The sequence below is a fragment of the Gallus gallus genome, chromosome 8 (assembly GCF_016699485.2).
Source record: "Gallus gallus isolate bGalGal1 chromosome 8, bGalGal1.mat.broiler.GRCg7b, whole genome shotgun sequence".
Taxonomy (NCBI): Eukaryota; Metazoa; Chordata; class Aves; order Galliformes; family Phasianidae; genus Gallus; species Gallus gallus.
The window spans coordinates 2,279,061-2,306,519 of NC_052539.1; the positions used below are offsets into that span (position 1 = coordinate 2,279,061).

General features: G+C 50.0%; 2 protein-coding genes and 1 long non-coding RNA gene across 11 annotated transcripts; 1 reads left to right on the forward strand and 2 right to left on the reverse strand.

Moving 5' to 3' along the window:
* Window positions 1-1,860: 1,860 nt before the first annotated feature.
* LOC124418407 lies at window positions 1,861-7,167 on the forward strand. The gene is made up of 2 exons (XR_006939970.1): window positions 1,861-1,957; window positions 2,870-7,167. It is a non-coding gene; the product is annotated as an uncharacterized LOC124418407 (long non-coding RNA).
* LHX9 (LIM homeobox 9) lies at window positions 2,916-22,512 on the reverse strand. Of its 9 annotated transcripts, none has more exons than XM_025152769.3 (7): window positions 21,563-22,512; window positions 21,189-21,319; window positions 16,487-16,605; window positions 14,790-14,992; window positions 13,660-14,015; window positions 8,643-8,845; window positions 2,916-4,281 (listed from the first exon to the last, which is right to left on the reverse strand). In XM_025152769.3, exons 3-7 carry the CDS (start codon window positions 16,601-16,603, stop codon window positions 4,225-4,227), a joined length of 936 nt encoding a protein of 311 aa, XP_025008537.1. In that variant the 5' UTR covers window positions 16,604-16,605; window positions 21,189-21,319; window positions 21,563-22,512; the 3' UTR covers window positions 2,916-4,224. The 9 variants fall into 9 exon arrangements, with proteins under 9 accessions (XP_025008537.1, XP_046800276.1, XP_046800274.1 ...); XM_015290251.4 differs by lacking the exon at window positions 2,916-4,281 and adding an exon at window positions 7,018-7,514; XM_046944320.1 differs by lacking the exons at window positions 21,189-21,319; window positions 21,563-22,512 and adding an exon at window positions 17,562-18,190 and having other exon boundaries at window positions 13,660-14,012.
* Window positions 22,513-24,404: 1,892 nt separating this feature from the next.
* On the reverse strand, window positions 24,405-26,862 carry C1orf53 (chromosome 1 open reading frame 53). Its single transcript, XM_003641669.6, has 3 exons — window positions 26,520-26,862; window positions 25,914-26,015; window positions 24,405-24,614 (listed from the first exon to the last, which is right to left on the reverse strand). The coding sequence occupies exons 1-3, from the start codon at window positions 26,802-26,804 to the stop codon at window positions 24,543-24,545; spliced, it is 459 nt and encodes a 152-aa protein (XP_003641717.4). The 5' UTR covers window positions 26,805-26,862; the 3' UTR covers window positions 24,405-24,542.
* Between the last annotated feature and the right edge of the window lie 597 nt (window positions 26,863-27,459).

Genomic DNA, 27,459 nt, shown 5'->3' on the forward strand with positions numbered 1-27,459 from the left:
AGTGTCCATTTCACTTCATTCTCCAAAGCCTACTTTTTATTTCATCAAGTCAAATCATACTGCACTGGGTAACCAGAAAAGAAAATTTTAGATACAGTCTATTCATTTGCAGCTGCTGCATGACCAGTAATTATGCGAGTACCTTTGAAGACGAAAAGTATTCACCTGTGAGCTTCCAAGTTGGCTACTTTCTAAGCTTATCTTGCCTCTCCTGCTAACACTGCATACTTCCTTGGAGTGATGGCATATGTATTTGTTTGGTTGAATCATCATATGATACTGATGTTGTCAGTTTTCCTGCTGTCGTGTTTTATTTTACTGTCATTAGGATGTTGGATAACATTTTGTTATTTTACTGAGATAATTATTCCTGAAAATTTCTTGTTATGGGTTGTTCCCTACTGCATCTCAGTCATAGCACTGAGTTATACGTGGCCGCAGAAAGTTAGGTGGTCATTTATACTCAGCTGAGTACAAATTCCTGAAGGAAAGTGGTGAAGTAAGGATTCATAGGATGACAAATCACCACATTTCCCACTGTGACTTCTTACATTCCTAGTCCAATAACCATTTCCTAGGCTGTTCATTCCTGTGTTATTTATTTGCTGTATGCAGCAGTCTCATATACTCAAGACACCGTGCATCTGTTCAGACTCAGAAATCTATACTGAAGTGCATAACTGAAGTACAAAAGAAAACACCTCACTTTTATTTTCTAGCACTAAAATAATTACTGACATTTTTCTTAGCCTCAGTTAAAGTCCAATTGGAAATGAGGTCAAAACAGAAAATAGCACTGATTTTTTTTAAGCTAAATTAGGACTTCAGTCTAGCCCTCTATTCCTAGCAGCAGCGAGCATCAGACATTTCAAAGGACACTTGCTCACAATTCCATTTCCAAAAGCAGAAATACACTTGTTCCAAAACTGAGTGCAGCCAAGAAGGTATCATTTCTAATATTTATCACACTAGAAAAAATAGAATGCATTTAATATCAATTTTTATGATTAAAACTATTTGTAGAGTAGAACATTTATAGAGAAACATGCAAGCCATGTATTCAGTGATTCCAGTGAGTTTGGTTTTTTGGGTAATGCAGGAAAAGCTGTATAGCAAAATAATCTGTGCATGTAGATGTTTTGAGCACTACAGTTTTTTTGAACCAAAGCTACAGAAAGAAAAAAAGTATACAGAAGTACAAATTCATAACCTAAATTTGCTTCAGATAAAATATTCTATTTTGGAAGAACAACAAAATAAAAACTATGAGAACTGCTTTAGCTAGAACATGTAAGCCTGGAGAGTTACTTCCTATAGGTTTGAGTGACTTAAATAGATATGAAAGTACTAGTTATCTGAAGGCAAGACAAGGATATGTATATAGGTATGTGTCAAGATAAGTCTGTGTCAATTGAAAAGCGCAGAAGAATTGTTCAGTACTGCAGAATAACTGAATAAAGTCTCCAACACTATAATAGCTTCTGGAATTTCCCGTAGTATAATTTGTGTCCTGTATTTGGGTGAAGGAGGAAGAAATATTTTGAAGTCAATTTAATGCATGTGCCAGGTGCTTGGATTAGCAGCTCTCAGGAATGAAATCTAAAGAACAGAGCGGCATCGCTGTCCTATATATTCTATCTCATTCTGAAGGTTATGCTTTCTTAAGAGACAAGAGAATAATTTAGTTTCTATGTTCATTCAGCTCCTGGCTCAGAGCCCACGGGATCAGGGAGAGAAAACACTGATTCCAGTGGGCTTTGGTGTCAGCCTTCTGTCATTTGACCCAGTCCTGCAAACCATTCCTCTGGTGAATAATTCTGAGTCAGATGTTCTAGGAGTGCACAATTTGACTTCTTTTTTGAGACCAGAAGTGAAAAGAAATGCTGCATCTAGCTGTGGACATGCATCCACTAGGAAGAACCCTAGCACATTTCACTTCTGACAAATGAAAACTCAGGTTTGTCTTGCATTCTCTTAAATCTTGTCTGAAATTATTCCTTCCTTTTCTTTCTGGTATAGTGCTGCCCTTGCAACATGCTTACTCTCTAAGTGCAAGGGACAGATATCGTTATCTTATAAAAAAACCTTGGAATGGCAAATGCAGCTACTCACACGAATCAGAGCACTGTGTGCAGGACTATCTCCAGACAAACAATAGCACTGTTCAAAAATGAAACCTTGATATCATTAGTCATCAAGGCGACACAAAATTCCCCTGGTTGCATTTAAATCAGTTAATTTAATTTTACCATTTACTTCGGTGGAGCTTTTCATCAGGAGCATTTAATTCATTTATTTTTCTAATTTAAATCAGATGAGAAAAGCAGCACATGGACAATAATTCAGACTAGAAATATGTTTGTACACATTAAAATGGTACAGAAGGAATCCAACTGACTAAAGAATGCAGTGATTTACAAAAGAAAAATTATCATGAGTAAGTTTTCTCACTGCCCTAAACACCACCCTAGATCTTTACTGATTTTAATAATTAATGTTCATAACATTTTCTTGTGGACAACACGGGGAAACCACATTATGGCTGCGATACGAATAATAACTTTTCTGCATTTACTTCTTTTCTGCAGTAATAAATGCACATAAGGCTCGCTTTAAGAATTTCACAGGATACTTAAATTTCTGATCAAGCTGATTTGAATTAAGTCCTCCGTGCTAACCTTTTTCAACAGAACTTTACAACAGACTATAAAACTGTTGTTTAAACAATACTTCCCATAATTGCCACCAATAAATGATACCTTTTTATTGCTGTTAGAACACTCTTGGTTACCAGTTTCCAGAGATCGTTGCAGTAATCTGTATGTAACTTTGTGTTATGCTGTTAATAATTGTATGGTTTTCTTTTTAGAATTCAGAAACTGGAGGAGTTTAAGAAAACATGCAAAATGCTGAGGATACACGTAAGTGAAATATTTAATGTCCATCATTCATAAAAGTTACATTGTTTACATAGGGTTCATTAGTATATAATAAAAATGTCATCTTAATGAAAGATTTTCTGGCAAGTTTTTATATGTTAATTTGTTTAACATACGCTTTGGCTATACAGCTAAATAGGAATATATTTTTAAAAAATCTTTCTGCAAATAGTTGCTTCACGCTTACAAAACCTCATCGCTAATCATTGGTTATTGTCACACTTGCTTGTCGGCTCGTAAAATCATCTGCGTTTTAGACTGGGAATCTCAGGAGCAACTATTTGTAATGTACTTGCTCGTTGCATAGTGACCTTGTAAACAGCTCAGGGATCCACAAATGATATCCATGTATTCTAAAAGTCATTGAAAGTTTTACATACTGCTTATGTTTTCGTATATTGATGAAGAATTTGGGGGTTGTTTTACTGCTGATGCTGATGGGATTATTTTTTTAAAAAAAAGTCGGTTTTATACAGCAGGTTAAAAAAATAAAAGGTAAACACCAAAGGAAATACTTTTTGCTGTGTAACAGACAGTATTGCTACCTCATTCTTTTTGATTTTATATATATAACATGTTGGAACTGCGCTGTACTGCTTCTTTTCAAAAGAAACGTTTAAATTAGCTGGAACAATTAGCTAAGTGTTTACATAAAATTAACTATGTTTGCATCAAATAAAATGTTTATTAATGAAAGCTATTATACAAGAAACATCAAAGAGAAATTCATCATACAGAAATGTACACTATATGTGACAGATGGAAAAGTGCATGCAGATTTGTCTCATAAAAAAAAAAAAGGATTCAGAAACAATAGTACTAAAGTTACTGGGTTTTGATTCCTATGATTTGGAATGAGTGAAAAGTTCTCTTTGAATTTACAAAAATCCATTTAACAGATATGACTAGTACACATTAGCAAGCAAGTGGAATGAATGCACTCAGATTTTATTTTACAAGTACTTGTGCTTGACAAATGTGATATTTAAAGAAAAGTTTTCTTCGAATATGGGCTGGGTAGATTGCTGCCAGGTTGCTCTGGTTTTATACATAGTTTCTCTAAATTTGTTTTTAATACCACACAATTTGTTGAAGCCTCCAGTTCTGTTAATTAGACATCATAAAATAACATATGTTTTGTTAACATTCAGGAAATGACATCAAGTCTTTTATTTTTATTTTTTGGCTCGATAGATTTTTAAATGTATGATTATCATAACCTAATATTGTCTTTGTCTTCACTGCAGTGGATTTCCGATCAAACTTTTCCCCTTCTTTTAATACTTTAGGGAATTTTCAAACGTCGGGATGTTTGGCTGTAATGCCCCATGATTTGTTCTCCCTGAAAGAAATCATAGTGACAATTTATTAAACTACAGAGCAACCTGGCTTCTCGGGGTCTGCAATTCTAGTTTGTGTTCAATACACCTAGCATTAAATCTTGCTTCATTTCATCATATTATTTAGGTTATATTCGTCATGCAATTACTTTAGCTGCTAGCTTTCTGACTTTTTTAGAAGCCTATGATGGGGTTTCCGTATCAAATCAGTGGGGCATTACTTGGCATGTTCAAAAAAGGGGGTTAAGAGGCTAACATCTAAATTGCACCAGCAGTAGCATATATACTGAATAGGAAGAAACTGAAAACCTAAGAAGGAACCGTATTTTAGGATATTTAAAAGGCCGTGTTTCCATGTTTAATACCAATTGGTCGCAGGTACCGTAAAAGCAAAGAGACACTCCGGAACATGTAGGCTTTAGATTGAAAAATAATAGTAATAAAAACTGATGGGAAATAATACTCCTTAGATTCAAAATGGTTTATTCACACAAATTTAATAGGATATATCACAATTGTTTGGTCCATAAATATTTAGGGGAAATAGTTTCTATACAATGCATTTATCAATAAACAAAGAAACATGGACAATTTTGCTAGACCACTTACTGTACTATAAACACGAAGCTCAATATATAAGATTATTGGATTTATCAACTATATCTGAAAGAGTGCACAACTGCTTTCTATGACATGTTTGTCCCCTCTAACAGGATACACCATAAAAAGAGTTTCAGAAATAAGAGGTAAAACAGTACAAAACTAGTGAGGTGTCAAAAGGGCTTAAAACAGTTAATTTAACAAACAACACATATATCCTGATTTTTCACAAACTTACTCCCAAGGTATATCATAAGGCACATAGTAGAACTGAGTTTTAATTAGTCTACTTAATAAAGTAGATCTCTAGTACCATATATTGTTCTGTCAAAGAACAAAATTTATAAGTATCAATATTTTTACCTGTAAAAGTGTATTAATAAAGATCTCAGCCTTACCAAGGTTGTTTGGTCTGGTTAGTGGTAAATGCCCATAAGATAATAGAAATAGGAAAAGTCAAGATTTAATATCCGTAGAAGATGATAACCATACTTGCTAAATATATAATGGCAAACACACCTTTCTTCTATTACAGTGTTAACATCTCTTCCATCATCTTTTTTTAAAAATAAGCTACTTTTCTGTGCTAATTTTCTAAAAACCCTGAGCAAAAATTACAATAATGCACTTTAATGTGGGCAGTGAACTGTCAATATGTAACCACACATTTATACAGCCAAAAAGGACACCTTTAAAATATATTAAATAGCCACTTTGACCACCAAAAAAAGAGATTTGATGGTGTCTAAAAAGTGGGGTATATGTGCAAAGTTATTCTTAACAATCCACTAAAAGCAAGACATAGATCTTGACTGGTTTTTGTTCGGTTTTGTTTCTGAGACTCTCCACAATCTAATTGGTGTTCAACTACAATAAAAGGATACAAATGAACATTCACCACTGCCCAGACCATTCAGACTTTTAGCTTAAATAAAATTAAAAAAAGAAAGTCCGCTATTGTAAACTAAGAAATGTATTGAGATCAGCATCCACAAGGCTTCTGAGTTTATCTGCTTTAAAATTATCCGCTGCCAATTCCCAATTTTGTAAGAATTTTTGCTAACATTTTGTCCTTTTATACAAAGTTAAAAAAAAGGTAAAGCGTGTGTTAAGGATAGCAAGGAACTAAAGATTTTAAGGTGGTGTGTTAAACAAAGAATCTGATACAATCTCAGGAAACAGCTACGGTAAATTCAAAATAGTAATGAATAAGTCGTACTAAAACCATGTTCCTTAAACATCTTAATAAATTATATTTTGCTTATTTCCATTTCCCTGAAAAACTGTGATTTATCAAAAGCTTCTTTTAACAGTGCACGTGCTTGTGCATCATTGAAATCATTTTTGTGCTCACTAGAGTAGCTGGATGACCCCCTGTTTGCTTTAGTAGTACGGCATGGAGGCCGAGTAGCAAACTGCCCTTTTTTTTTAATTTAATTCTGAATCTGTGCCGTTCGACTGCAGAGCAGAATGAAAACCCCTCCCTGTGCGATATGTCAGATCAGAGGGACTCCCACCTCGAGCTGTTGCTCTGCTCTAACAATACCCTTACAGCAGCGAGCTCATTCCGGAGGGCGTTTCCCACCCTTGCCCTCCGTAACTCGCAGAGGTGAGCTCGGGGACCCCCAGCCTCAGCTGTGCTCGATGGGCCCCACTCCAGGCCCCCACCGGCTGCAGCCCTCGGTGTGGGCTGGGTGCAAGGCTGCAGTGCAGCGCTCGGCCCCGCGGGGCTCCCAGCGTGCCCGGGGGGGGCGGCCTTGGCACTAACGCGTTACAAAGAAGCACTGGGACTTGCAGTCTGACTAGGTCAACGATTTAATCCATGTCGTATTTATTTGTCTACATTTAAAAAATAAATCGTACAAAACTTTTAGATGCATTATAAAAATAAAAGGAAATCTTGGGTTCTGGAAGTGAACATACAATCGTGAAAGCAGCATTCTTTTGTCTATAATTATACTGACTTTTATCTGGTTATCAGGGAGGGAAAAGAAACTTCTGGGCTTTGTAGTAGAAGTGGTAATCATGTTTCTTTCAAGATTGTGGAAATAAGTAACATACAATTTTAAGAGGCACTTATTAGAATGATTCAGAACTTCTCTTCGGTTGTCTGATGAATTAAAAAAATTTGAGTACAATTTATCAACAACAAATGCTTGTTTATTATAGCAACATATTACTTCAAACTCATTTGCCAAGTGGCTGCAGATGCTACACATCAAGCTGTTTATTTTCCCAAATATTTTGTGGGTTTGTTATTTTGTTTAAAAAAAAAAAAGGCTTGAAAATAATCAAAATAATAATAATAATAATAATAATAATAATAAAGAAGAAGAGTAAGAATAAAAATAAAAATTAAAAAAAAAAAACGGCAATGTTAGAAAAGGTTCGTTAAGGTAGTTTGTGAGGGGCTCCCGGGTTCGTGGCTGTCCAAGTTAGAGGTCACTGATGTCACTACAGTGATAGTGGGATTGGTCAGGTCTGTTAAAGTGGTCGCAGTGCCGGGTGGAGTGAGAGCGCCGCTGTCTGCGGAGGGCGGTGCCGGAAGTGAGGTGCCGTCCGCTTTATCGACACCCCCATTCTCCTGCCGCAAAAGGTTCCTTCTGAATTTGGCTCTTGCGTTTTGAAACCAAACCTGCAAACCAATCCCAATTGATTTCTTTACCGATGCTTGTTTGTTTGTTTGTTTGTTTGTATGTCTTTGTTCTTGCTTTTACGTCATCTTTTTGATGTTTGATTTGCGTGGCAAGTTGCCCACATCACTCTACAGCCTGGCTTGCTACTGGTGGTACCGGCTCACAGGCAGGCCCTGCACAAAGGCCCAGGGCCCAGTGCCAAGCCTTGGGAAATCTGCTCACTCACTTGCCCAACAGAGGCAACTTTTTGCATGGCCACTGGTGTTCACTTCGGCTGGGGAGTTTTAGAGTCGAGACTCAAAGATGAAGGCAAAGGGTGAATGAGCAGATTTTGACTAAGGCTTAAAGCTCATCTTAATCATTTTAAAAGATTGACAAGGAAGGAGGGCAAATTACACTGTCCCTGTCATGCAGCTTGTTGGTGTCGGTTACCTAGTCTTTCTTTTCTGCAGGGTTCACTGAAAGTGTTTTAGGTGATTTGTAACACAGACAAGCAATCACTGCTAATAGATTCTCTTTGTCCCTAGAACGCTGCCCTTCTCTGCACACAGCTTACAACACATACCTCACTTTAGCTTCTCTGAGCTAGCACACACCATTATGTGGATTTTGTTAATGTCACTTGCTGGGCTCTTTCACAGGGAAGTAACTTTGTTATGGAGGCCCTTGGTAATAACAGGGAACAGGCTGGTCCTAGAAGATCGTACTGGTCAAAGTTTGCCTCCTGTATATTGAGGACCTGCTCGCTGAGGGGCCACGTTAACTGCCTCGCAGGAGACCAAGGGCTTCATCCAGTACGTATAAAATGAGTAGATTTGCTACCTCTGTCCTTAATAAGGTCAGCACGTAGAAACTACAGATGCCAGGATATCTCCCAGGTCATAGACTCTGGAGACAGTGTCCTCATGTTGAGGATGCAACTACTTATAAATACCATTTCAGTATTTGGCTGCCTTCAGGTATACATTTGGCACTCCTGTCATGTAATACCATACCCCTCTGCACACCCACTAGGGACACAGCTAGCAAAAGTATTTATATACTGCTCTCATTACACATATGGGAAACGCTATCGACTGGCAGCAGCAGGGGAAAATTCTGTCAAGTCTGTGATGGTGGCTTCTTACCTGCAGAACTCTCTTGGTCAGGCCTGTTTTCTGGGCAAGCTGCTTGAGGTCCTTGGCATCTGGGTTGTGGTTGATAGCAAAGTAGGACTTCATGGTACGAAGCTGGTGGTGTTTGAAGGAGGTGCGCATGCGCTTTGTCTTCTGGGATGGGGGATAAGGCTGCTGGTCTCTGTCCATGTGATCTGCCTCGTTCTCATTACAACCTGTTCGATAAAGCAAGCAGTGAGTTAGTGGCTGTGCCTCATGTATGATAAAGGAATCAAGGCAACAATCATGGCTATTTGGAGGGAAGGAAGCAATCTAGAGAGTGAGAGAGGAAAGAAGAGCTAACATGGTGCAAGACTAAGTATAGATGTGATAATTAGATGAGACAAAAAAAAGAACTAGAAGATGACCTTTTCTTATACTTAAAACATGCTATGTCCCCTAGGCCTTTACCTACTAAGGGCAGGCATAGAAAGTTATCTCTACTTTGGCATTTATTTTCAAACAAGTCTTTTCCCTGTGGTGATGGTTTTGCTCTGGGCATCCAAAGAGTCATTTGAAATCTTATTCAGATTTTGAAATCTCACTCATTGAAACACTCTTAGCTTGAGAGAAGAATAAAGGTCAAGCCAGCATTCTGAATGTTCCTAAGCCTTCCTCCAAATCACAAGTACCTTTAAAAAAGATGTACAGCAGGAAAGTTTGTTATGACAGTTGATCAGGAAAGCAGAAAATCTGGACTTCTTTGCTGATAAAATAAATGCTTTTGGACTCTGCCTGAGATTTTAAGTGAACTGCTTGGAAACTTTTCCTCTGTAAAGCATCTCTAGAAAGTAGTCGGTCTAGGCTTGATTCAAGCCCTCCATCTCAGTCCCAACCATCAGCAGCTCTTAGCTGGTACTGATTAATGAGATTTCTGCAAGCAACAAAGTAAATAGTGGCTCCAAAATTTAAAAGACTTTAAAAGACTTGATCTCTGTGATTCCAGATTTCCAAAGCGTCTGTGAAAGATTATTTTGTTCCAGATTACACTTGTATGGGTGTGACTTGTATCCTAGCATGGCAGCTGTTCATGGACTTGTGGCATCACCACTTCACACTGGGGAAAGACATGGCAATGTTGGAAAAAATAGAAGAAGAAGAAGAGGAAGAAAACACCTGTGTTTTTCTCTTTGCCTTAAAAGCAATTGGATTCCTTTCAGTATAACATTTTGTAACAATAGCTCACTTAAACCGGAGAAAATTGAACACATAATCATAGCAAGGGGAACTAATGACTGAACAGCTAATTGAAAAGATTTCAGAACGTGTGTAAACTAGACCAAGTTTCATTAGTTGATCATTTGAATTTTTGAACAGCTCTTGGATCTCAGATAGTGGATATTTACTAGGCCAAGCTGATCCCGATTTCTCAAAAAAGAGAGGAGAGAAAGAGAGAGAAAGCAGACAATACAGAGAGACTGATGTTGACAGAGGCAAAACAACTTGAAACCAAGAGAAAATAGAAAGCTTCTTGAAGGTGTTTTCTCTTTTGAATTATAAGACAAGTCAGTGTGAACAGACACTGTTAAGACAACGCTCTGACAGAAAATCAGGTGAATATTTAATTAGACTTAGATTTGTTTCTAGTCTTGGTAAGAAGTATATCTGCACTTTCAAACAAAGCAAAGTGACACTTCAGAAAGCACCAGGAGTTGAAGTTTACCTTAAAAACAATTTCAGGCTAGATTGGGATTGTATTTACTCCTTGTTTTCACAAGCAGTCACACTGCCTTCACTCAAATTGTGTGGGCAGTAACTCGTCAGCTGCCATAAAGCAGATCACCAGAATTCAGTCCTCCAGTTTTCCATCAGACAGTTGTAACCTGCTTGTGTGTTTCCTTTTCTTGGATCATTCAGGCATACAGCAGCAAAGCAAACTTCCTCACACTCCTCTGTCCTGCTTGCTGCTTTTTTTATTTTTATTTTTTTTCCATCTGTGATCTACTTTGTTTGGACTTTTATTTTCAAGAGAAAGTGAGAACGGAGCTCAGAGCATTCTCAGACAACCCCTGCTCATACAGCGATCAGATCCATCTCAGTTTTACGTGGGTGAAACAGCATTGTGTAGCTTTGCCACATCATCCTGCAGAACTTTATACCATTGCCTGGAGAACCAGGATAAAGCAGAAAATTAAGCAAGATATTGTTGCTTATTTCATTGCAATGGGATCAGGGAGCTGCTAATTTAATTTTGCTTTGGAAAGAGCTAGAACTCTTTGCTTTCTACTGCCAAGAATTTTTCAAGTGAACTCCTAGTTCTTCACTCACACGTATTTATTATGAAGTAAAGTAAGCAGCTCTTTGAGCAACAGCTGTGTAAAATATTTTCCTAGGTAAATCTTCTTCACCATCTCATTTCTATATCCTGTGAGCTGTAAGTCAACACAGTTGCCTCAAAATACGTATTAATTCTATGATATAAGAGGCAATATAGAGAAAGCTTTGAATGTTTTAAGTACTTTTGAATAGTTTCCTCCATTTTTTTCGCATTAATTGGAGACAGTTCACAAGCGCGAATGGCTTTAGCTCACAACATTTTGAGTTATTTACTGTTGTGTTTCCACTTTACAGCTGGGAAGCAGAAATCAAACTGCTAAACAACATGCAAAATAGAAAAGCTGTTGTAGATGCTGCAGCAGGAGCACATTTCCCACCCTGGCCCCATGCTTGGCTCTTCGAAAACAAAATGCATGCACAGGTCTGAGCCTGATACTGGGGGCTCGTTTTGAATACATGGATTTTTGTGCACAGTTCAGTGGGGCTGTTGGCCTAATCAGGGTCAGCTGCATCTGTTGGCTTTAGAAGTCTGATTTGTTTCTGCAACAGCCTGCCATACCAACACAGCTAGCTTCATCAGGCCCGTTCTGCCTCGCTTTACCGGAGGAGGGAAGTGCTCTGTTCCCAGGAAGCAGGGAGCTGTAGGAGCACACTTGGCATGAGCAGAGTCTGCTGGCGTGGAGCACACAGTCCAGGACAGACATGAGCTGAGGGCTGCAGGGTGTGAGGCTGTGTGGGGGTGCGTGGGCATGCAGCAGGCTGGTACCCCTGGGAGACGGGATGTGCAAGGATGGCTGCCGGAGTGTGGGGCAAGGAACGGGAAATGCATGTAGAAAGCGGCTGCCAGTTACTGAGAAACTTTCTTCTTGCTCCTCTTTCGAGAAATAGTTTCATCTACTGCAACTCATTTCGTAACTATCAGAGGCTTGTTTTCTTCCCCTTGGATCTGCAGCTCAGCAGGTCAATGGGCTGGACTCATTTGCACCGGATGCACTCTTTGGCTGCAGGCTGTATTTTCTTGAGACCGTGTGTCAACACTGGACACTGCTAGATACTGCTTAAAGCAAAAAATACAGCCCAACCAGATCAAATTCCTCAGTCATCTACATGAAGTGCAAGGCATCAAATTAGAGTAGTCTTCTTTGTTTGTTCTAAATTATGTGAGACCTCGACGAAATGGGCTATATTTTCATAGTGGGCAGTGGGTTTTAATCTCACTTTGCAGTCAGTGAATCTTCCAACCCCCGTGGTTGTAACGAAGGAGACTTTCAGGACTCGCACCCAAAAACTATGACCGCATTCACAAGTCATGTCTCTGTCAGGTACTTAAGGGGTGTCTTATCATACCCACAACTTTTCTGATCCTAATTCTAACGGTAACTTGTCCTTAGAAATATTTCTGTTTGGGGACCTGGGGAATTCGGGTGGCCAAGTGAGAATTCGAGAGAGCGGGCAGATGGGGACCCCCCCTCCAGGGGCCGGCACTGAATGAACAGGGGCTGTGCCACAGGTTCGCTTTTCTTTAGCGGCTTTCAGGACTGATTGGAAACCGTTCCGCAGCCAGGGATTCCAATGTCATCTTCAATTAACAAGGAACAATTAGCGCAGTGATTACCCCAGCTCCAAGGTCTACGCATCAGAGGAGATGAAATAACCTCGCACAGCCACCCCGTTCCCAGCCGCGGCCCGTCTCGCAGCAGCCCCAGAGGACGTGCCGGGGAGGGCTGCAGGCTGCGCAGGGGGAGCCGGGGGCTACTCACGGATCTCCGAGCAGCGGCCCGAAGTGGGGCGGAGGGAGGGGGCTGAGGCCGGCGCGGAGCTCCCCCGGCCGCCTCGCCTGGGGCAGCCTCTGCCCGCTCCCAGCCCGCTGCCCCTCCCGGGGGCTGCGCTTCCGCCCCAAGCTTTTGGGGAGGCGGGGGCTTTCCGTTCGGATTTGTTCTCGCTACTTTCGGCTTCCGTCTAACGAAACTCCACTTAAAGCGCCTGATAGCGCGTAAAGCTCCCTTCCCTCCAGCCTCTAGCACGGAGTGCTCGGGCACGACGTTGGTACTGAAGTGGACGGAGATAGGGAGAAAATTTAATAGAGTCCGACACTTGTTTCTTTCCTACCGTTAAGAGAGCAGAAACCGTTCCTGTTAATTACATTTGTTAAGGCTTCGTTACGGGGAACAGCATTTATTCGTTGGCCTCTTGAGCAGTTTGATTGTTTATGTGCTAGTAAACCGGGAATGTTCAACCTGCAGAGTTCAGTGCTATGAATAGGAGACCTGCTCTGACTGCCTGCACACCTCACTGGCCACATACTGTCCTTTTTTTGCTCTACAGTTATTTTTTGCTGATTCTTCTGGACACTTATAATTTGAAATCTAAATGATGAAGCGTTTTCGTTAATGAAATACAAATAATGGTAACGGTATCTCCGAGGTTTCTATAGAGAAAGAACGGTGTGGTGTTTCTCTGCTTTTTCTGTTGTTTTTGTCTTTACCCTGGGAAGTGGCTAAGTTTGGGTGTTTGACATTAATGGGCACAGACAGCCTTTGAGGAGGGCTGCTGTTAGCTTTCCTGCAAACGCTCCAGCCCTCGGAAGGCTGTTGGTTTGATGGTTACGCGAGCCGGGGCCCCGCTGAGCTCCCCTCTCACCGCCCGGCCCGGGGGAAGACCGAGAGCGCTCCGTGCTGAGGGTTTTGGGGGGGAGGCCGGGTGCGCTGCCCACCTGAGTTGTAGTTGACGATGTCCACTCCCAGGGCAGGGCTTTTTCGTTTCCTGGGCCTCCCCTTCTGCACGGTGCCCGTGCCGTTGAAGTAGGGCAGGGCCAGCCCTCCGCTCTTGGCTGCCAACTCGGTGTAGCTCAGCTGAGGGGGGTATTCTCCTTGTAAAAGGGACTCGAAGTGGGCCCTGCAGTAAACCAGGTTGTCCTTCATGCCAAAGTGATCGCCCGTGGTCAGAGTCTTGTTGCAGGTGGTGCAGGTGAAGCAGCTCAAGTGATAAACCGACTCCCTGGCTCTCATGACCATTTCAGAGGCTGAGATCCCAAGGTGGCAGCGGGCACATCTCTGCACGGAGAACCTTCTGAGAGAAACGAACGGTGGGCATCAACTAGAAGGGTCAAGGAAGACCTCGCCCCGGCGCTGTCCGCCCCGCTCCTACCGCGGGAGGTCGGCAAGGAGCCCGGGGCCGCGCGAGTCCCTCCCCGCCCCGGGTCGGCTCCCGAAGTCCCCGCAGGCACCCGGCACCGCGGCCGTCGGGCAAACGCCTTGCGTTTTCCGCCCGGTTGACCTTTTCGCTTAGGTCGTGCGGCGCGGAGAGAAACGCGGGCGGAGAGAAAACGAGGCGCCCCCCTCCTTTCGGTCGTTTAGAGACCAGAAAGGCCGCGGAGGAGAGGAGGCGGGGATGCGAGCCCCGGGGAAGCCGAAACGTTCGTGCAAACGGCTCCCGGTCGGCCCCGGCCGCCGTCTCCTCGGGGCTGGGCGAGGGGCACGGCCCCGCACGGTGCCGACATCGCCGCTGTTCGCCGCCCTTCGGCCGCTCCGCGCCGGGGAAGCGGAGCGCGGCGGTCGGAGGGAAACTTTCCGCCGGGCCGCAGGCTGCGTTCCTGCGCTTAACCGGAGCGGCGGAGCCCGAGGCTCGGCTCTTTCGCCCCTTCCCGTGCCGCCACGTGCTCGGCTCCCCCGGCCGCCCGCCCGGTGGGTAATCGTGCGAGACTTTTCCGAGGGGACGCGTGAGGGGGTAGTTGGCCGCAAAAAGCTACTTCGCGAACTTCCCGTGCGGAAGAAAAGAGCGGTTCGGTTCGTAATGCCTGGGGAGGGGGCGTGATTTTGAACGCGTGAGAACTGATCGCTGTACCTGTAGTAATCCTCCTTGCAGTAAATACTGCCGTCCTTGGCAAAGCAGGTGAGTTCTGACTCCAAAGCCAGTTTACATTCACAGCACTTAAGACACCTGAGGTGCCATTGTTTGTCAACAGCCAGCAGGTAATATCTGTCTGAGATCTTCCCTCCACACCCAGCGCACAAAGCGGGCTTCTCGGGGCTCATGGGGGGCATGTTCTGCAAAACAACAGCGCAGGGATCAGGCGCGGAGCGGGGCGGCCGTGGGGCTGCACAAAGGGACCCTCCCGGGCCCGGGCCGCCAAGTTCAGCTCAGCGGGGTTCAGCTTTCGCGTTTGTCTCATCACACCGCTCCTACCCAGCTCGTGTCTTTGCAAGACGTGAAAGCTGCTGTTTAGGCCGCGGCGAGGGAAGGAAAGCCGATTCTTAGGGTTTCGGAAGTTTAGGTCTGTAGTTTCCCCATCACTTTCACATTTGGATATTAGAATGCTCCCGAAGAATGGCGTTTTCAAGTAGAGAAACACCGTTTTGCCACGCTAGAAGTTTATGGCAGAGGGTGCACGCTTGCAGCAATTTTCTGGTAAATTTTCCCCGTGCTTAGAGCAGCCTAACCCCGTGCTAGGCAAAACCAGGCACTTGAAAGCATAAATCAAAGAAAGGTGACAGGTGGCGATGCGAGAGGCAGTGGTGGCGGACGCTCAGCGCCCTGCCGGGCAGGGACACGGCCTGGGGTCACCTCCACCGCGCGTCTCTCGGCCCGAAGCGGTGCGGGTTCCCGGGCAGCTCCGGGAGCGCCGCTCGGGACAAAGGCGGGTGGAGGAACCGCGGCAACAAAAGCTCGGCCGGGAGGCTCCGAGCGGCGCCTGCTGAGAAACGGACGGGAAAAAACGGCCCCGAACTTCTCGTTCTAAAGTCGCAACTGTTTTAAAGTTGCAACTCCGCGTTCATTTTCGAAATTTGAAGTCGTTTTCCTCTCCCTCTTATACAGCAATTGAAAAAGCGGGTGGAATTTACATTGCAAATTCTCAGAGAACAAAGCGGGAGCTATTTAAGAGAAAGGGGAAGACCCCGCGGCTGAAGCGGTAAGGCGGGCTGCAGGCCGCTACTCTGTACGCTGTTCCCCGTGCGCGGCGGGCGGAAGCCCCATAAAGTTGGAAAGAAAAGGGATCCCGTTCTCCGTCGGCCGTGACATTAATGAAAACCTCGGACCCGGCTCTAGAAAGGGGAGGTGCCGCTAAGCGGGATAACCGGCCGGCGCTGCGTTCGGAAAGAGAGCTGCATCCGTGCCGGTCCCGCACTCGAGACCAAAAATGGTTACGAACAGCGAGCGGCCGCGGGTTGCGGGTCCGTCCGAAGTTGCCGGGGGGCACGGAGTGCGCGCAGCCCCGCAGCCCGCCTGCAGCCCCTCTCCCACGGGCACGGCGGCCGCACCGGGCTGCCGCTGCAGCGGCTTTACAAACATCCCCGCTGCGACTTCAGACGTTGCCCCCTTACTCCAGAGAGCACACGCGGCAGCAGTTGTGAGACAAATGTCTAACGGAGCCCGGCAGACGCAGCGCCCTGCGCTACAGCAACGGCGGCGGGGCCGTACAAGCGGGACAGGGGCAGGGCAGGACGGGGGCAGGCAGCTTCTCCCTTCCCCGAGGCCGGACTGCCCCGTGCGGGCCCACGCTCGCAGGGATCCCCCTCCAGGAGGGCCGGCTGCTTTCTTACCGTTTCTCGGCCGTTCATCTGTCCCCCTTTGGCCAGGCGGGACTCGGTCTTGGATCGCCTCTCCATCTCCTCCATGATTCCTTGGATGTGGCCTCCGGAGATCCCGTGGAAAAGCATGGCTGGGGGACGGAAAGGACAAGTATTTTCTTCTGCTCTGCACCCCACTATTTCCATATACAGACCCCAGAGTCTTTAGATCATCCAAAATGTTTACACCGAGGCGCACGGCACAGGGAAGGAGGTTGCAATAGGAGCTTCTCTTTGCTCAAGCACCGAGGGCTTCCTGAAGGTGTGCGGAAAACAAACAAGGGGAAGAAAACGTAATAATAATTAGTTTGAAAAATCAAAGAAGAAAAGCGAGCTAAAGGAGCTGTTACTGTTCTGGAAAGCCGGGGCTCCTGACCGGAGAGACTCGGACCTGGGGCGGCAGAACCGGTCGGGAGAGGATACAGTTTTGAATACAAAGAAAGCAAAAAGAAGTGCTATTTTCAAGCAGTCCCTGGTTGCTTTAAAGTTCCCAGTGCCTGTAGGTTGGATTTGGGACTGCTGCCTTCCGGAGCTCTGTCCAATTTGTTAAGAGACTAAAGCCAGCCCATTTTTGATAATTTAGTAGGAGGAGTTCTCTCCCTTGAGCCGCCACTGATTTTTATTCAGACAACAAAGACCTGTCATACTCCTCTCAACCCCTAGTGATGGGCAAGCAGCGACAAACATCGCAGCCGGGCCTGTGGGTGGGGTGGGCTTTATTACCTCCCCCAAACGCCGAGTCCCGCGAGGCGGTGGCGGGGCCTGGCTCCCCGGGGCCGCTCCGTACAGCGGGGACTCCACGCGCCCGGGATCGGGGCTCCGAGGGCGGCGGGAGCCGGGGGGCTCCGCTCGGGTCCCGAGCGGTTCTCGGGCACCACCCGCCCCGCGAGACCCCCGCCCTCAGCCGAAACGGGACCTCGCCTCCCCCCGTCCCTCGCCGCTCCGGCTGCCAGCGGTCATTGCGCGCAGGGGTCCGGGCGGCGCATTCCTTCCCGGCTAATCTCTCTCCTGCTCCCCCTCCCCTCCTCTCCCCTTTTTTCCTACTTACTTTTCACACGACTCTTCCTTGCCTTTCCCTGGAACAGCTGCCGGCTGTTTCCTGACACCTCGATCCCTACCGAAGGATCTTCCTGGCGGCAGCTCCGCGCTCCCCGCTCCCCGGGGGACGCTCCACACCGAGCCCCAGCGCGGCCGCTGGAAGGAGTGCCCCAGCCCCCACTTCCTCTGCAAAGCATCCCAGAGCCATCCTCGGGGGCTCCTCGAGTCACCTCTTCCATGTAACCCAAGATCCAGGCTGCCGGTTTCCTCCCTTCTCTTTCCCCCTAAGTAGCTAAAATTAATGTTATTTGCAGATTGAATGTTGCTACATTCCTCCGAGTGCCAGAATACAGCTCATAAAACACAATTTCACACAAAGATGAAGTCAATCAAGTGAAATAAGCCGGGATTTTTTTTCTCTGTTGGCACACTAGACCCCGGACAGCAGGGCTGCTATTTACTGTAAGTAATGTAATTAGCCCTTTTGGATGGAAATCAATGCGTTGTATGTGCGTGTGTGTTTTAATAAGAGTAATAGCTATAAAATCGACGAAGCTCAAAGGGGTGAGGGAATCTCCCTTAAAACGGGCAGAAACCCCCACCAGCCGTGGTGTCCTGCAGAGCAGTCCCGGTTAAAGATGAAAAGGGGAACAAAAAAAAAGGGGGGGGGGGCGGGAGGAAGGGGGGGGAACTGTGGAGGGGAAGGAGGAGGGAGAGATGGGCTTTCCTTGGAGAAAACAAGTCAATTAGCACAGTGAACCATCAGGAAAAAATAAAGGAGGTGATTCGATCCGGGGGCCGGGAGCCGTTCCGGGCCCCCTCCCTCGCGGTGCCCCTCTGCCCTGCGGCCGAGCCGAGCCGAGCCGGGCCGGGCTGCGCAGCCACTTCGTGGAGCGGGGCGGCCCGGGAGGAAGGAGGGAGCGGGGAGGGCAGGCGGCCGGCGCCGGGGAGAGAGCTGGGAGCCCTCGGCAGGAGCTCTCGCCCCGCGCACGGCCATCCCGCTGCGCGCAGCCCTGCGCCTGCCCGGCGGGCGCCTGCGGTGAGCGCAACATCTCTTCTAGAGACGAACTTAGTTTTAGTCATTGCGGTGAAGTCTTTCCACTGTGGTGGCACGTTCAGCGTTTGGGTAGGTTTGCTGCTAGTGGTTTTTGTTTGGTTGGTTGGTTGTTTTTTTCCTCCTAACGAAATGCTCCTTTATTACTGTCCAGCTATTTTGTAGGGGATCGCTGCCCGCCCCAGAATAGAGTGCAGTTTCGCGTTGGCTCCGCGCTTCCCCCCACGCCGTACAGCACAAGCGGTGCTCGCGGGTGCCGGACAGGGGCACCCCGAAACCCGTCCTCCCTGCGCGGTCCCTCCGTGTCCCTGCCGGCCCGGGCGCTCGGGGCAGCGATGTGCCGCAGGTGCGGGGCCGAGAGCCGCTCCCTGCCGGCGCCGAACCCGTCCGTGCCGCATTGCCACCTCCGCCCGCGCTCGGCGGCTCCGTTAGGAATAATTGGGCAGGCTCATAAGCAGAGTCAGGAACGACGGAACCTCCTCCAGGCGGGCGCGCTTAATTAATGAGAGGGCCCTTCCCTTCTGCTCCATCAGGTAGCGTTAGGGATCCGCCGCTCCGCTAACGGACGCCGGAGGTTTCTAAAGCGCTTACTGATGAACGTGCTGCTTACCTAAAGGGACATCAAAAGTTTGTTGCTAGCATCAGACGTGAGTTCTCCGTTTCCGAAGGCCCGCGGCAGCTCCCGGTACACCGGGCTCGCTGTCCTGGCACCGCTCCGCTGCGGGCGGGTGGTGAGGGAGCCCCGGGCCGGGATCTGCGCGGGCCGCTGCCTGTCGGGAGGGGCAAGAGAGCCCGCAACGGGGCATCTAAAGCCCAAATCGAGCTCTTCATCCCCTATGAAGCCATTCGCACTAGCACTTGGCCTCCGAACGCGGTTTCTCGTTGCGGGGTGCCGCAGCACTTTGGGAAGACATCAGACGGGCAACGTTCGAAGCGTTTCAGGCAGTGCAGGATTTTTCCTTTCCTTAAGTACGTGCTCGGCCTTTGCAAAACTCCCGAACAGTGGATTGGGGGGGGGGGGGGGGTTCGGCCGTGGGACCCTGCAGCCCGGGACAGCCCGCAGCGGCTCGGCCCGCCCTCCCCGGCCTGGCTTTGCAATCAGCCGCCAACCCCCCCGCAGTCCCCCTGCGCTCCGGGCGGGCTGCGGCACGCGATGCCGGCACCGCTCCGCTATAGAGCTCTCATTCTTCTCGGCCACGGGCTCCGGGCTAAAGCCTATTACAGCGTGAACGATCCTGCGCTCAGTTCGGGGGATTTAGGACAACGTCTACATGCAAATTAATAATTGACCAGCAATAATTAGAAGAGAGGGGAGGGCACTGCGGCGGGGAGGGAGCAGAGGACAGAAGGAGTTTGATTCAGCCCCCCCGCTGCGGGCAGCGCCAGGAGCACGGCGGCGGGGGGGGCACCGGGCTCGGCCCCGCTCGGGCACCTGAGCCCCGCTGGCGCTGCCCGGCACGTCGCGTCCGGAGGATCCGAGCGCACAAACGGCGACAGCGAATGGCGGTTCTGCTGCCCGCGCCGGGCGCTCGGAGCCGGGTCTGGCTTCACACCCTATCGCTATTTGCTGCTCTGCCAGCTCGTTGCGGAGCACGGGGCTACTGCCGCTCGGCCTCATCGCTCCGCGGAGTCGGCGGCTGGGACAAGAGTCTGGGCACAGAGACAGAGAATTTGAGTAGAGTCGAATCTCTCGGCGGTGATACCAAATGTAGCCAAGGTTGCTTTCTGCATTTAAATTGATTGCTTTATAAATACATATAGAATACCTCGGTATTGTTTTAAATCCCCCTCCGGTGCCCGTAACACCTTTTACCGTCACCGCCCCTCTCCAGCCCCGCACCCCCGGGGCAGAGCCGCTCGGGGTCAGCGCCCCGACACCCCGCACCGCTGCCCCTCGGCCGGGCCGGCGCTGCTCGGGCACGTGCGGGGCTGCGGGTAGCATCGCGCACAGAAAAGCAAAGCTCGGAGCGCCCGGTAATCTGAAAACGCGCACTGAGCCGCGTGTTCATTTGCCGAAGGAGGTGATACTGAAATCACCGACCGCGACGCGCTTAGCGTGGCACTGCCAGGGACACGTCCCCGCGGCCAGGCAGCAGCGAGCAGGGCGGCGGATCGCGGGGTGCGCACGGCGGCTCTGCTCACCGCGGCGGAGCGCAGCCGGCAGCTCCTCGGCGGTTTGACGGTAACCCCCATCGAATGCGCACTCGGGGTGTGATTTAACCGTCGGAAAGTACCGTATTTTGCTGCTTTGGGGAAGGATGCTCCTAAAGGCTACGTTCACGGACAGGTGAGGGGAGCCCTTCGTGGGAAGGAAAAAAAAATAAGATGAGAAAGAAAAAGGAATAAAGAACACAGCTCCGTATTTATTAAACAGAACGGCTCGGACTTCCCAGGCTGGTGTTTGTCCAGCTTAAAACACCCGCACCGAGTGCTGACTGCGAAAGCACCTGGGGGAGCGACCATTCTGGACTGTTGGTTTAAAAAAAAACAACAACAACAACACGACGGCAAAGGAACACCCGCAAATGGCATCGTGAGGTCTGAATCGCCGCACCGCTCACAGGGGCTCACGCAGGACCTTACCTTGCGACCTTAGGAGCTTCTTCCCAAACTGTGCCCTCCTTTATGAGCGGCGAGGGCTGCGGTCTGGGTGGGGAGAGGCGCGGTGCTCAGCCGGGAGATGGAGGTGGGTCCTCGTTCCTGGCGGAGGATCCCTATGTTAATTAAAATAAACAAGCTGCTGCGTGGAAGGATTGTTTCCCTCTCCCCCTCTCCCCTCTCTCCCCATCGCTACATCGCCTCCGATACGGAATTGACGCGGATTTCTCACCCCTGACCCCCGCAGCACACCCGTATACCTGCCTTTTCTTTGCTGCCCGCTTCAAAATATTTTACTTCGAAACAAAACAAACAAATATGAATAAAAAAGAACGAAAGAAAACAAACCCGGCTCCCACCTCTCAGCTTTGGCCGCTTTGCTGGGTTTTCCTGCTTAGCTGTCTCAGCTCCTCAGTAATCAGGTGAGGTGTTAATGGGAGCCGGTTGTAAATAAAACTAATAAAGCAAAGAACATATTAGGAAATTAAAAAAAGGCGAGGGCTGAGAGGCTGCTAAAAATATTGCGGCGAGCGGAGCGGTTCCCCATCGTGTCGCTCGGTTCGTTCTGTGCTCATTCATAGCCGAGCGGCGAACCCCGTCTTGTTGCCATCTCGCCGCGGTTTTTTTTTTGTTCCGAATCGTGCCGAACCAGCCGCGGACTGCAGCAACCCTTCCCACTTCTACCAAAAGCGACTCGCGAATGGAGTCGCTAAACAGCAAACTTCAGCCTGATCTGATGTGATATGATATACGTACTCGCGGAGCACGCTCGCTTTGCCAAACCCGATGAAATTGTGAGTTGTCATGCAATACTACGCAGTCAAACCTGGGATAATTGAAAAAGTGAACCCAATTTAACCCATTAGAATAAAATCAGATGCCAAGATGAATCGGAATCATTGCTTCTTAGGTGACAGGACTGATGACAATTGATCCACCGACTCAAAACAACAGAAAAATAGAGGCTCGAGGCTCGCGTTTGACACCCGGAGCCGCTCTCCCCGCGGTCTGATGCCCGCCCGGCCTTCCCCGGGGCTTTCTCTGAGCTCCCGTGACAGTCTCAGCTCCTCTCCCGAGCCGTGTGACCGCCAGGTCGACGTGGCCAGCTTGGTGATCTATTCATGTACAAAGAAAGGGGGGGGGGGGAAAAAAAAAGAAGAAGAAGAAGAAGGAAAGCTGACAAGGGATGCTAATGATCTGCTCATGGAAGGGAACCGGGCGGCGGGCGGAGGCGACACTCCGCTCCCGGGAAGCAGCGAGCGAAGCCCCGCCGGGAGCCGCGCCAGGAGCCCGCTCCGCCCCGCGGGCAGCAGAGGGGTCCCGCGGAGCGGCAGCGCGCCCGGAGAAGCGCTCGGGAAGGTGTCGGGGGGGGGGGGGGGGGCAGCGCTGCTGGCGGAAGGAGCGCGGAGAAAGCCCCGCAGGGCGGGCCCTGTGCGCAGGTGACCTAGGGTGCGCTGTGCCGGCTGCGGGGCCGCGCCGGTTTGATCCCTCGGGTGGCGGTAAATAGCTCCTCAGCGGAAAGTTTAAGCCGGGGCGGCCCTAGGGATAGAGCAGCCCGGGCTGGCGGCGGGGCGGCTGTTGGGTGGAGGCTCGGTGCCCGGCCCCGCTCCTTATAGCGCTCGAGGCGTCGCCCTTCTCCCTGCTGCAGGGGCACGGGCCGGGCTCCAGGAGAGCCACCTGCTGCCAGAGCTGTGCCCGCGGCTTCAAAGCCACTCGCCGGAGGGTCCCGCAGGCGACGGGAAGCGGGCCGAGGGTGCCGAGGGCCGCGGTCTGTCCCCGCCACCCTCTGCGGACACGGCCCGGGCTGCGCCGGCCCCGCGTTCGAGCACAGCCCCCAGTGCCCCCGGGACTCCGGGCACGCCTTGCCCGGCGTGCGGCTCCGCTGCTAACACGGCCGGGACAGACTTCAGCTCTAAAACGCGCTTCTTTCCCGTCTGACGGACGTCAATATACAAACGAAATCCATTTGGATGTGTTCTGTTACCAGAAGGCAGCGCTGACGTTCAAATGATCTAAATCTTAGCATCTGGAAGCCTGTACGAGCATCTTTTTGGAGTAGGTTTCGAGACATTTCGTTCAGCCGGAGTCGAGAACGGAGCAAAATGGGACACCGAGCAACTGACAATAGTTTCCAGCCCAAACGAAACCGCCCGCCTCGTCTGAAAGTACGCAGATGAAAAACGCCTCTCCGCGTAGCGCGGCCCGTCGTGCCCCCCGTCCCGTTCCGCAGCGGCCCCGGGACGCCGCCGCCAGGTCGGGACAGAGGGCCGGGGCCGCTCGAAGCAGGGCTCCTCCGCGGCTCTTTGGGAGCCGCCGCCCATCAGCACCGCGGCGGGACGCGTCCCGGTGCCGCTCGGTCTGGGAGCTGATCTGGGGGAGACGCTGTGCCAGGCAGTAAGAGCAACAGCGCAGATAGCAGTGGCTGCAGCAGGAAACAGAGGGGCTGGCGTGTGCACGGAACAAAGGCGGAGGATCTCCCGCTGAAGGTCCGTCCAACGCGCAGCAGGGCTCGGCACCTCCCGACTGCTCGTAGATTTCTGCAGCGCACTTTACATTTCGTATTATGCTTGCAAATAGAACACTTTTGTCTTCCAAAGCCTTTTACAAACTTGGACACTGATCAGATAGACGTTCAATCAAATACGGAGAACGTAAATTATTCAGGAACCCATGCCAATCTGCCCAGCCGGTCCTCCTCCCACCCCCATCTCAGGGCAGGCGCTCAGACCAGCACGGGTGTGCGGGGAAACCCGGGGCTGCTCCGGGTCAGAGCCAGCTGGAAGCGCGGCCCGTCTGGGTCTGCTCCCCGGCACCCAGCAGGGATGCGGCATCCCCGGGGATGCAGGCCGGGTCCCGCCCTCGGGGCGGATTGCCCCTGGTGGCAGCTGTCCATGGAAGCACTGCCTTCATGCAGCACAGCACACAGTACAGTATCGTTATCCCCCGACCCCTCCAAAAAACAACCACAACTCCAGAATGTACCCAAATCATCAGTATTTCTTACATGTTGCGCCGCATGCAATAGTGGGAATAGATGCACCTGAAGGATGCAAATTATTGCGTACACCTGCTTTCCCGGCCTCTTTCCAAGTGAAACTCATGGTATGACCAGATACAATCCAACAGTGGATAAACCCGTCACTTGTAGTGCAAAAGGAAGGGGAGGGGTGATCAATATCGCTGTGCCAAAACACACGCACACACGGTTCCGTTTGTGCTTTATTGCAATGAAAGCGCATGGCTTTCACATGGCAGTGTGCTGGCGGTGGCAGCCACTCGGAGCTACAAGGTGTGCTCAGGTCCTGCAGCCGTTCCTGCCGAGTGCAAAGGAGTCCATGGTCACACATAGAAAAAAGAGTTGAAGCGCTTCTTTTTCGACTGGTCTTTTACGTTAACTTGCTCATATGGACACTGCAGAAGAAATAAAACAAGCCATTATTGCATTACTTAGTAATCAGTATGGAAAGGCCCGGCCCGGCTTATGGTTAACAGGAATTGTTAACGATATATAAATCATTTGATCTATTGTGCCCTCCAGACTAAAAGGAAAATAATGGCAACCCCAAGCAAATGGTCCTAATTAGCGTCCAAGAAACCACTTCCTAAACGTATCCTTCCAACTCATTCCAGTTTGACTGTCCAGAACAATCTTTTGTTCTTAAACTTCTTTATTTTGTACGTAACTGCAGCAATGCTGTGCATACCGGAGCTCCCAGAATAGCTCAGCTGAGGGCACAGCACGGCACCAGGAGCAGAGGGGGGACAGCACGATCCCGGGCTCTCAGTACATCTGTAACCGTGTCCTGATCAATTGAAACTCTTTGTCCCCAAAGCCCTGCATCCTGACAGCTCCCTTACAGGAAGAGAGAGATCTCATTGAAGAAATAAGTCTTTGCCACTCGGGCAGCAACTTTCAAAAGGAAAAGCTAAAGCGGAGCCACAATCAGCTACGCATATTTGAACTGTGTATCACATGTGCTCACCCCCTTTCTCCACTGCTTTCAGAGGGATCTTTAGGTTAAATGCACCGTAACCGGCCCCGTACATACTGCACCCTGAGTGGTACCCGCATGAAGGTCCAGGCACAGCTGTAATAAGAGCCTGGCTGGGGGATGACTGTGGCCTTGGCCTTGTCTGCACTGGAAGAGACAGAACTGGTGCTCCTCCTTGGGCGTATGGAGCACAGATTGGCAGTTCTCATCAGATGGAGTGCCGGATCCCATCGCTTAATGACGTTCACCCACTGTTCTGCCAAATCCTGCACCTTACGTCACTTCTCAGCCTTGCTACGTAACTTCTGAAGTTTTAAACACTGTTCTGGAAAACTGAGCTATCTTTGAGACAAATCCCATCTCATGGCCCCGAAAAGGGAATGTTTGTTGGACACAGGCTTTGTGATTCACTGCTTCTTTTCCTTGGCTGATGGACTTGTGAAAGGGTACAGAATTTCCATAAACCAACAGTCAGGCAAATAACTCCTGTGCAGGGCACTCCATGCTATTTCTAAGAGACAATGTCAATGGGAAACGCTCCAGTGTTTGAAGAAAATCTGCCTATAACCTTCCCTAGACTTAACATGTCTGAGACCCGCTCCAAGGCAGGGCAGGACACACAGGATGTGCTGCCAACTCCTGCTGCCCCAGCACCGACACCGTACAAGTCACAGGGACGGCGCCCAGGCGGGGCTGGGGGGCACGGCTTCGTACTCACGTGTCTGCACGCAGAGCCGCAGCATTTACCTCTCCGCAAGTGGGCGACCTCGGTGAGCACCTGGTAGCCCGTGGCCGGGTCCACGTAGGTCTGCCGGCCTGCCTGGGGACAGACACACGGCTCAGCCCGGAGGGCGTCCGGATCCCCGAGGTCCCACACTGGATACAGGGAGCGCTTCCACTTCGGCCGCTCTCCCTTTCTGCTCTATTTCCTCTTCCCTTTCCAAATTCCAGCCTCTCGCATTTTACTTGTAAACCATCTCACGCGATTATCGGACAGCATCCGACATCTTTTACTGCTGAAGATCTCCTCGATCCGCAGCCACGCCCGCTCCGAGCCCCGGGCCCCGCGCCGCACGCTCCCGCGGGCAGAGCTCTTCGGGCGGCTGCCGCTGCCCGCCGCCGGACGGGCTGCACGCGGGAGGCCCCGGAGCGGCGCGGGGCGGGCGCGGAGCCGCCGCGGCGTCTGCGCGGCGCTGCCGGGAGGGCGGCTCCTTCCCGGGGGCAGCGCTCCGCTCGGGCCCGGTGTTCCGCGCGGCCTCCCTCAGCCCCAGCGCCGCCCGCCCGGAGCCCCCTGCGGAGGGTCCGGGCGCGGCCCCGCTCTCACCGCAGCCGCCTCCCGGTGCAGCTCCACGATGCGCCTCTCCAGCGGCGTCAGCTGCGGGGCCGGGGGCTGCCCCGGAGGCGGCGGGCGGGCGGCGGCGGCCGCGGCGCTGCGAGCGGCTCCCGTGGCGGCTCTCGGTCCGGGCCGGGCCCTCTGGGGCGGCCGCCGTGCGCTTCCGGGCCCGGGGAGGGCGGGCGGGAGGCGAGCGGGGGCCGGGCTCGAGTCCCGGCTGTGCCCGTCGTGTGGCAGCTGCGAGGGGCGCGCGGAGGAGCTCGTCGGGCACAGCATGGGAAGGGTTGGCAGCAGCGTGTCCCCGTGCCCCTGTGTTTCGGTAACATTTACGGATGGACGGTCACATGGTTCCCGTTCCGTGTTTCAGCACGGTCTCAGGTCGCTGGTGGTGTTTGAGCTCAGTGACGCGCTCTCGCCTTTCACACCCCTCTTCGTGCTTTCGTCCCAGTCATCACCAAGCGCTAGCAGTGTCCCTTGTCCCTGTCCTGGGCTGCTTAGCTCTGGCCCCACGGCCCTGGCTTCACCAAGCTCCTTCCCTCTGGCCACTGTGTCCGAGGAGCAGAGCGCAAACAGGCAGCGCAGGAACCCGGTGCTGCTCCCTGCCTTGTGCCTTTTGCTCAGCCTTCTCCAGTCCTGTGTGTTTTGTCCCACCTCTCCAGCCACGAGGTGCCCCAGCTCCCCTCTTGCTTCCTTACCCATTGCATTTCCAAACAGCGCTCACCTCTTTGCTCCCTTTTTTGGCCTTTCCGGACACGATAGTTCTGGGGGGACCCCGACACAAAATGTTCAAAGGAAAAAGTGGAGATAAAGTAATGTATTCCCCTGAATCTGAGCAGTCCAACTGAAATACTGCCATCGGGGAGTTTGGCTGCACCTACCCAGCTGGCACAGCAGGATACATGGGTACATGGAAACAGGCTTTGTTACTGTT

What these genes read in the sequence shown, in the direction of transcription:
- LHX9 (NM_205426.2), bottom strand. Translation starts at nt 16,660, where the DNA reads ATGGAAATAGTGGGGTGCAGAGCAGAAGAAAATACTTGTCCTTTCCGT. An exon ending in AGATGAACGGCCGAGAAACG is followed by an intron (nt 14,993 to 16,486) that starts GTAAGAAAGCAG and finishes GTTGTTTTGCAG; the next exon opens with AACATGCCCCCCATGAGCCC. An exon ending in TGCAAGGAGGATTACTACAG is followed by an intron (nt 14,016 to 14,789) that starts GTACAGCGATCA and finishes CGTTTCTCTCAG; the next exon opens with AAGGTTCTCCGTGCAGAGAT.
- C1orf53 (XM_003641669.6), bottom strand. Translation starts at nt 26,804, where the DNA reads ATGCTGTGCCCGACGAGCTCCTCCGCGCGCCCCTCGCAGCTGCCACAC. An exon ending in TGCACCGGGAGGCGGCTGCG is followed by an intron (nt 26,016 to 26,519) that starts GTGAGAGCGGGG and finishes GTCTGTCCCCAG; the next exon opens with GCAGGCCGGCAGACCTACGT. An exon ending in GCGGCTCTGCGTGCAGACAC is followed by an intron (nt 24,615 to 25,913) that starts GTGAGTACGAAG and finishes TTTCTTCTGCAG; the next exon opens with TGTCCATATGAGCAAGTTAA.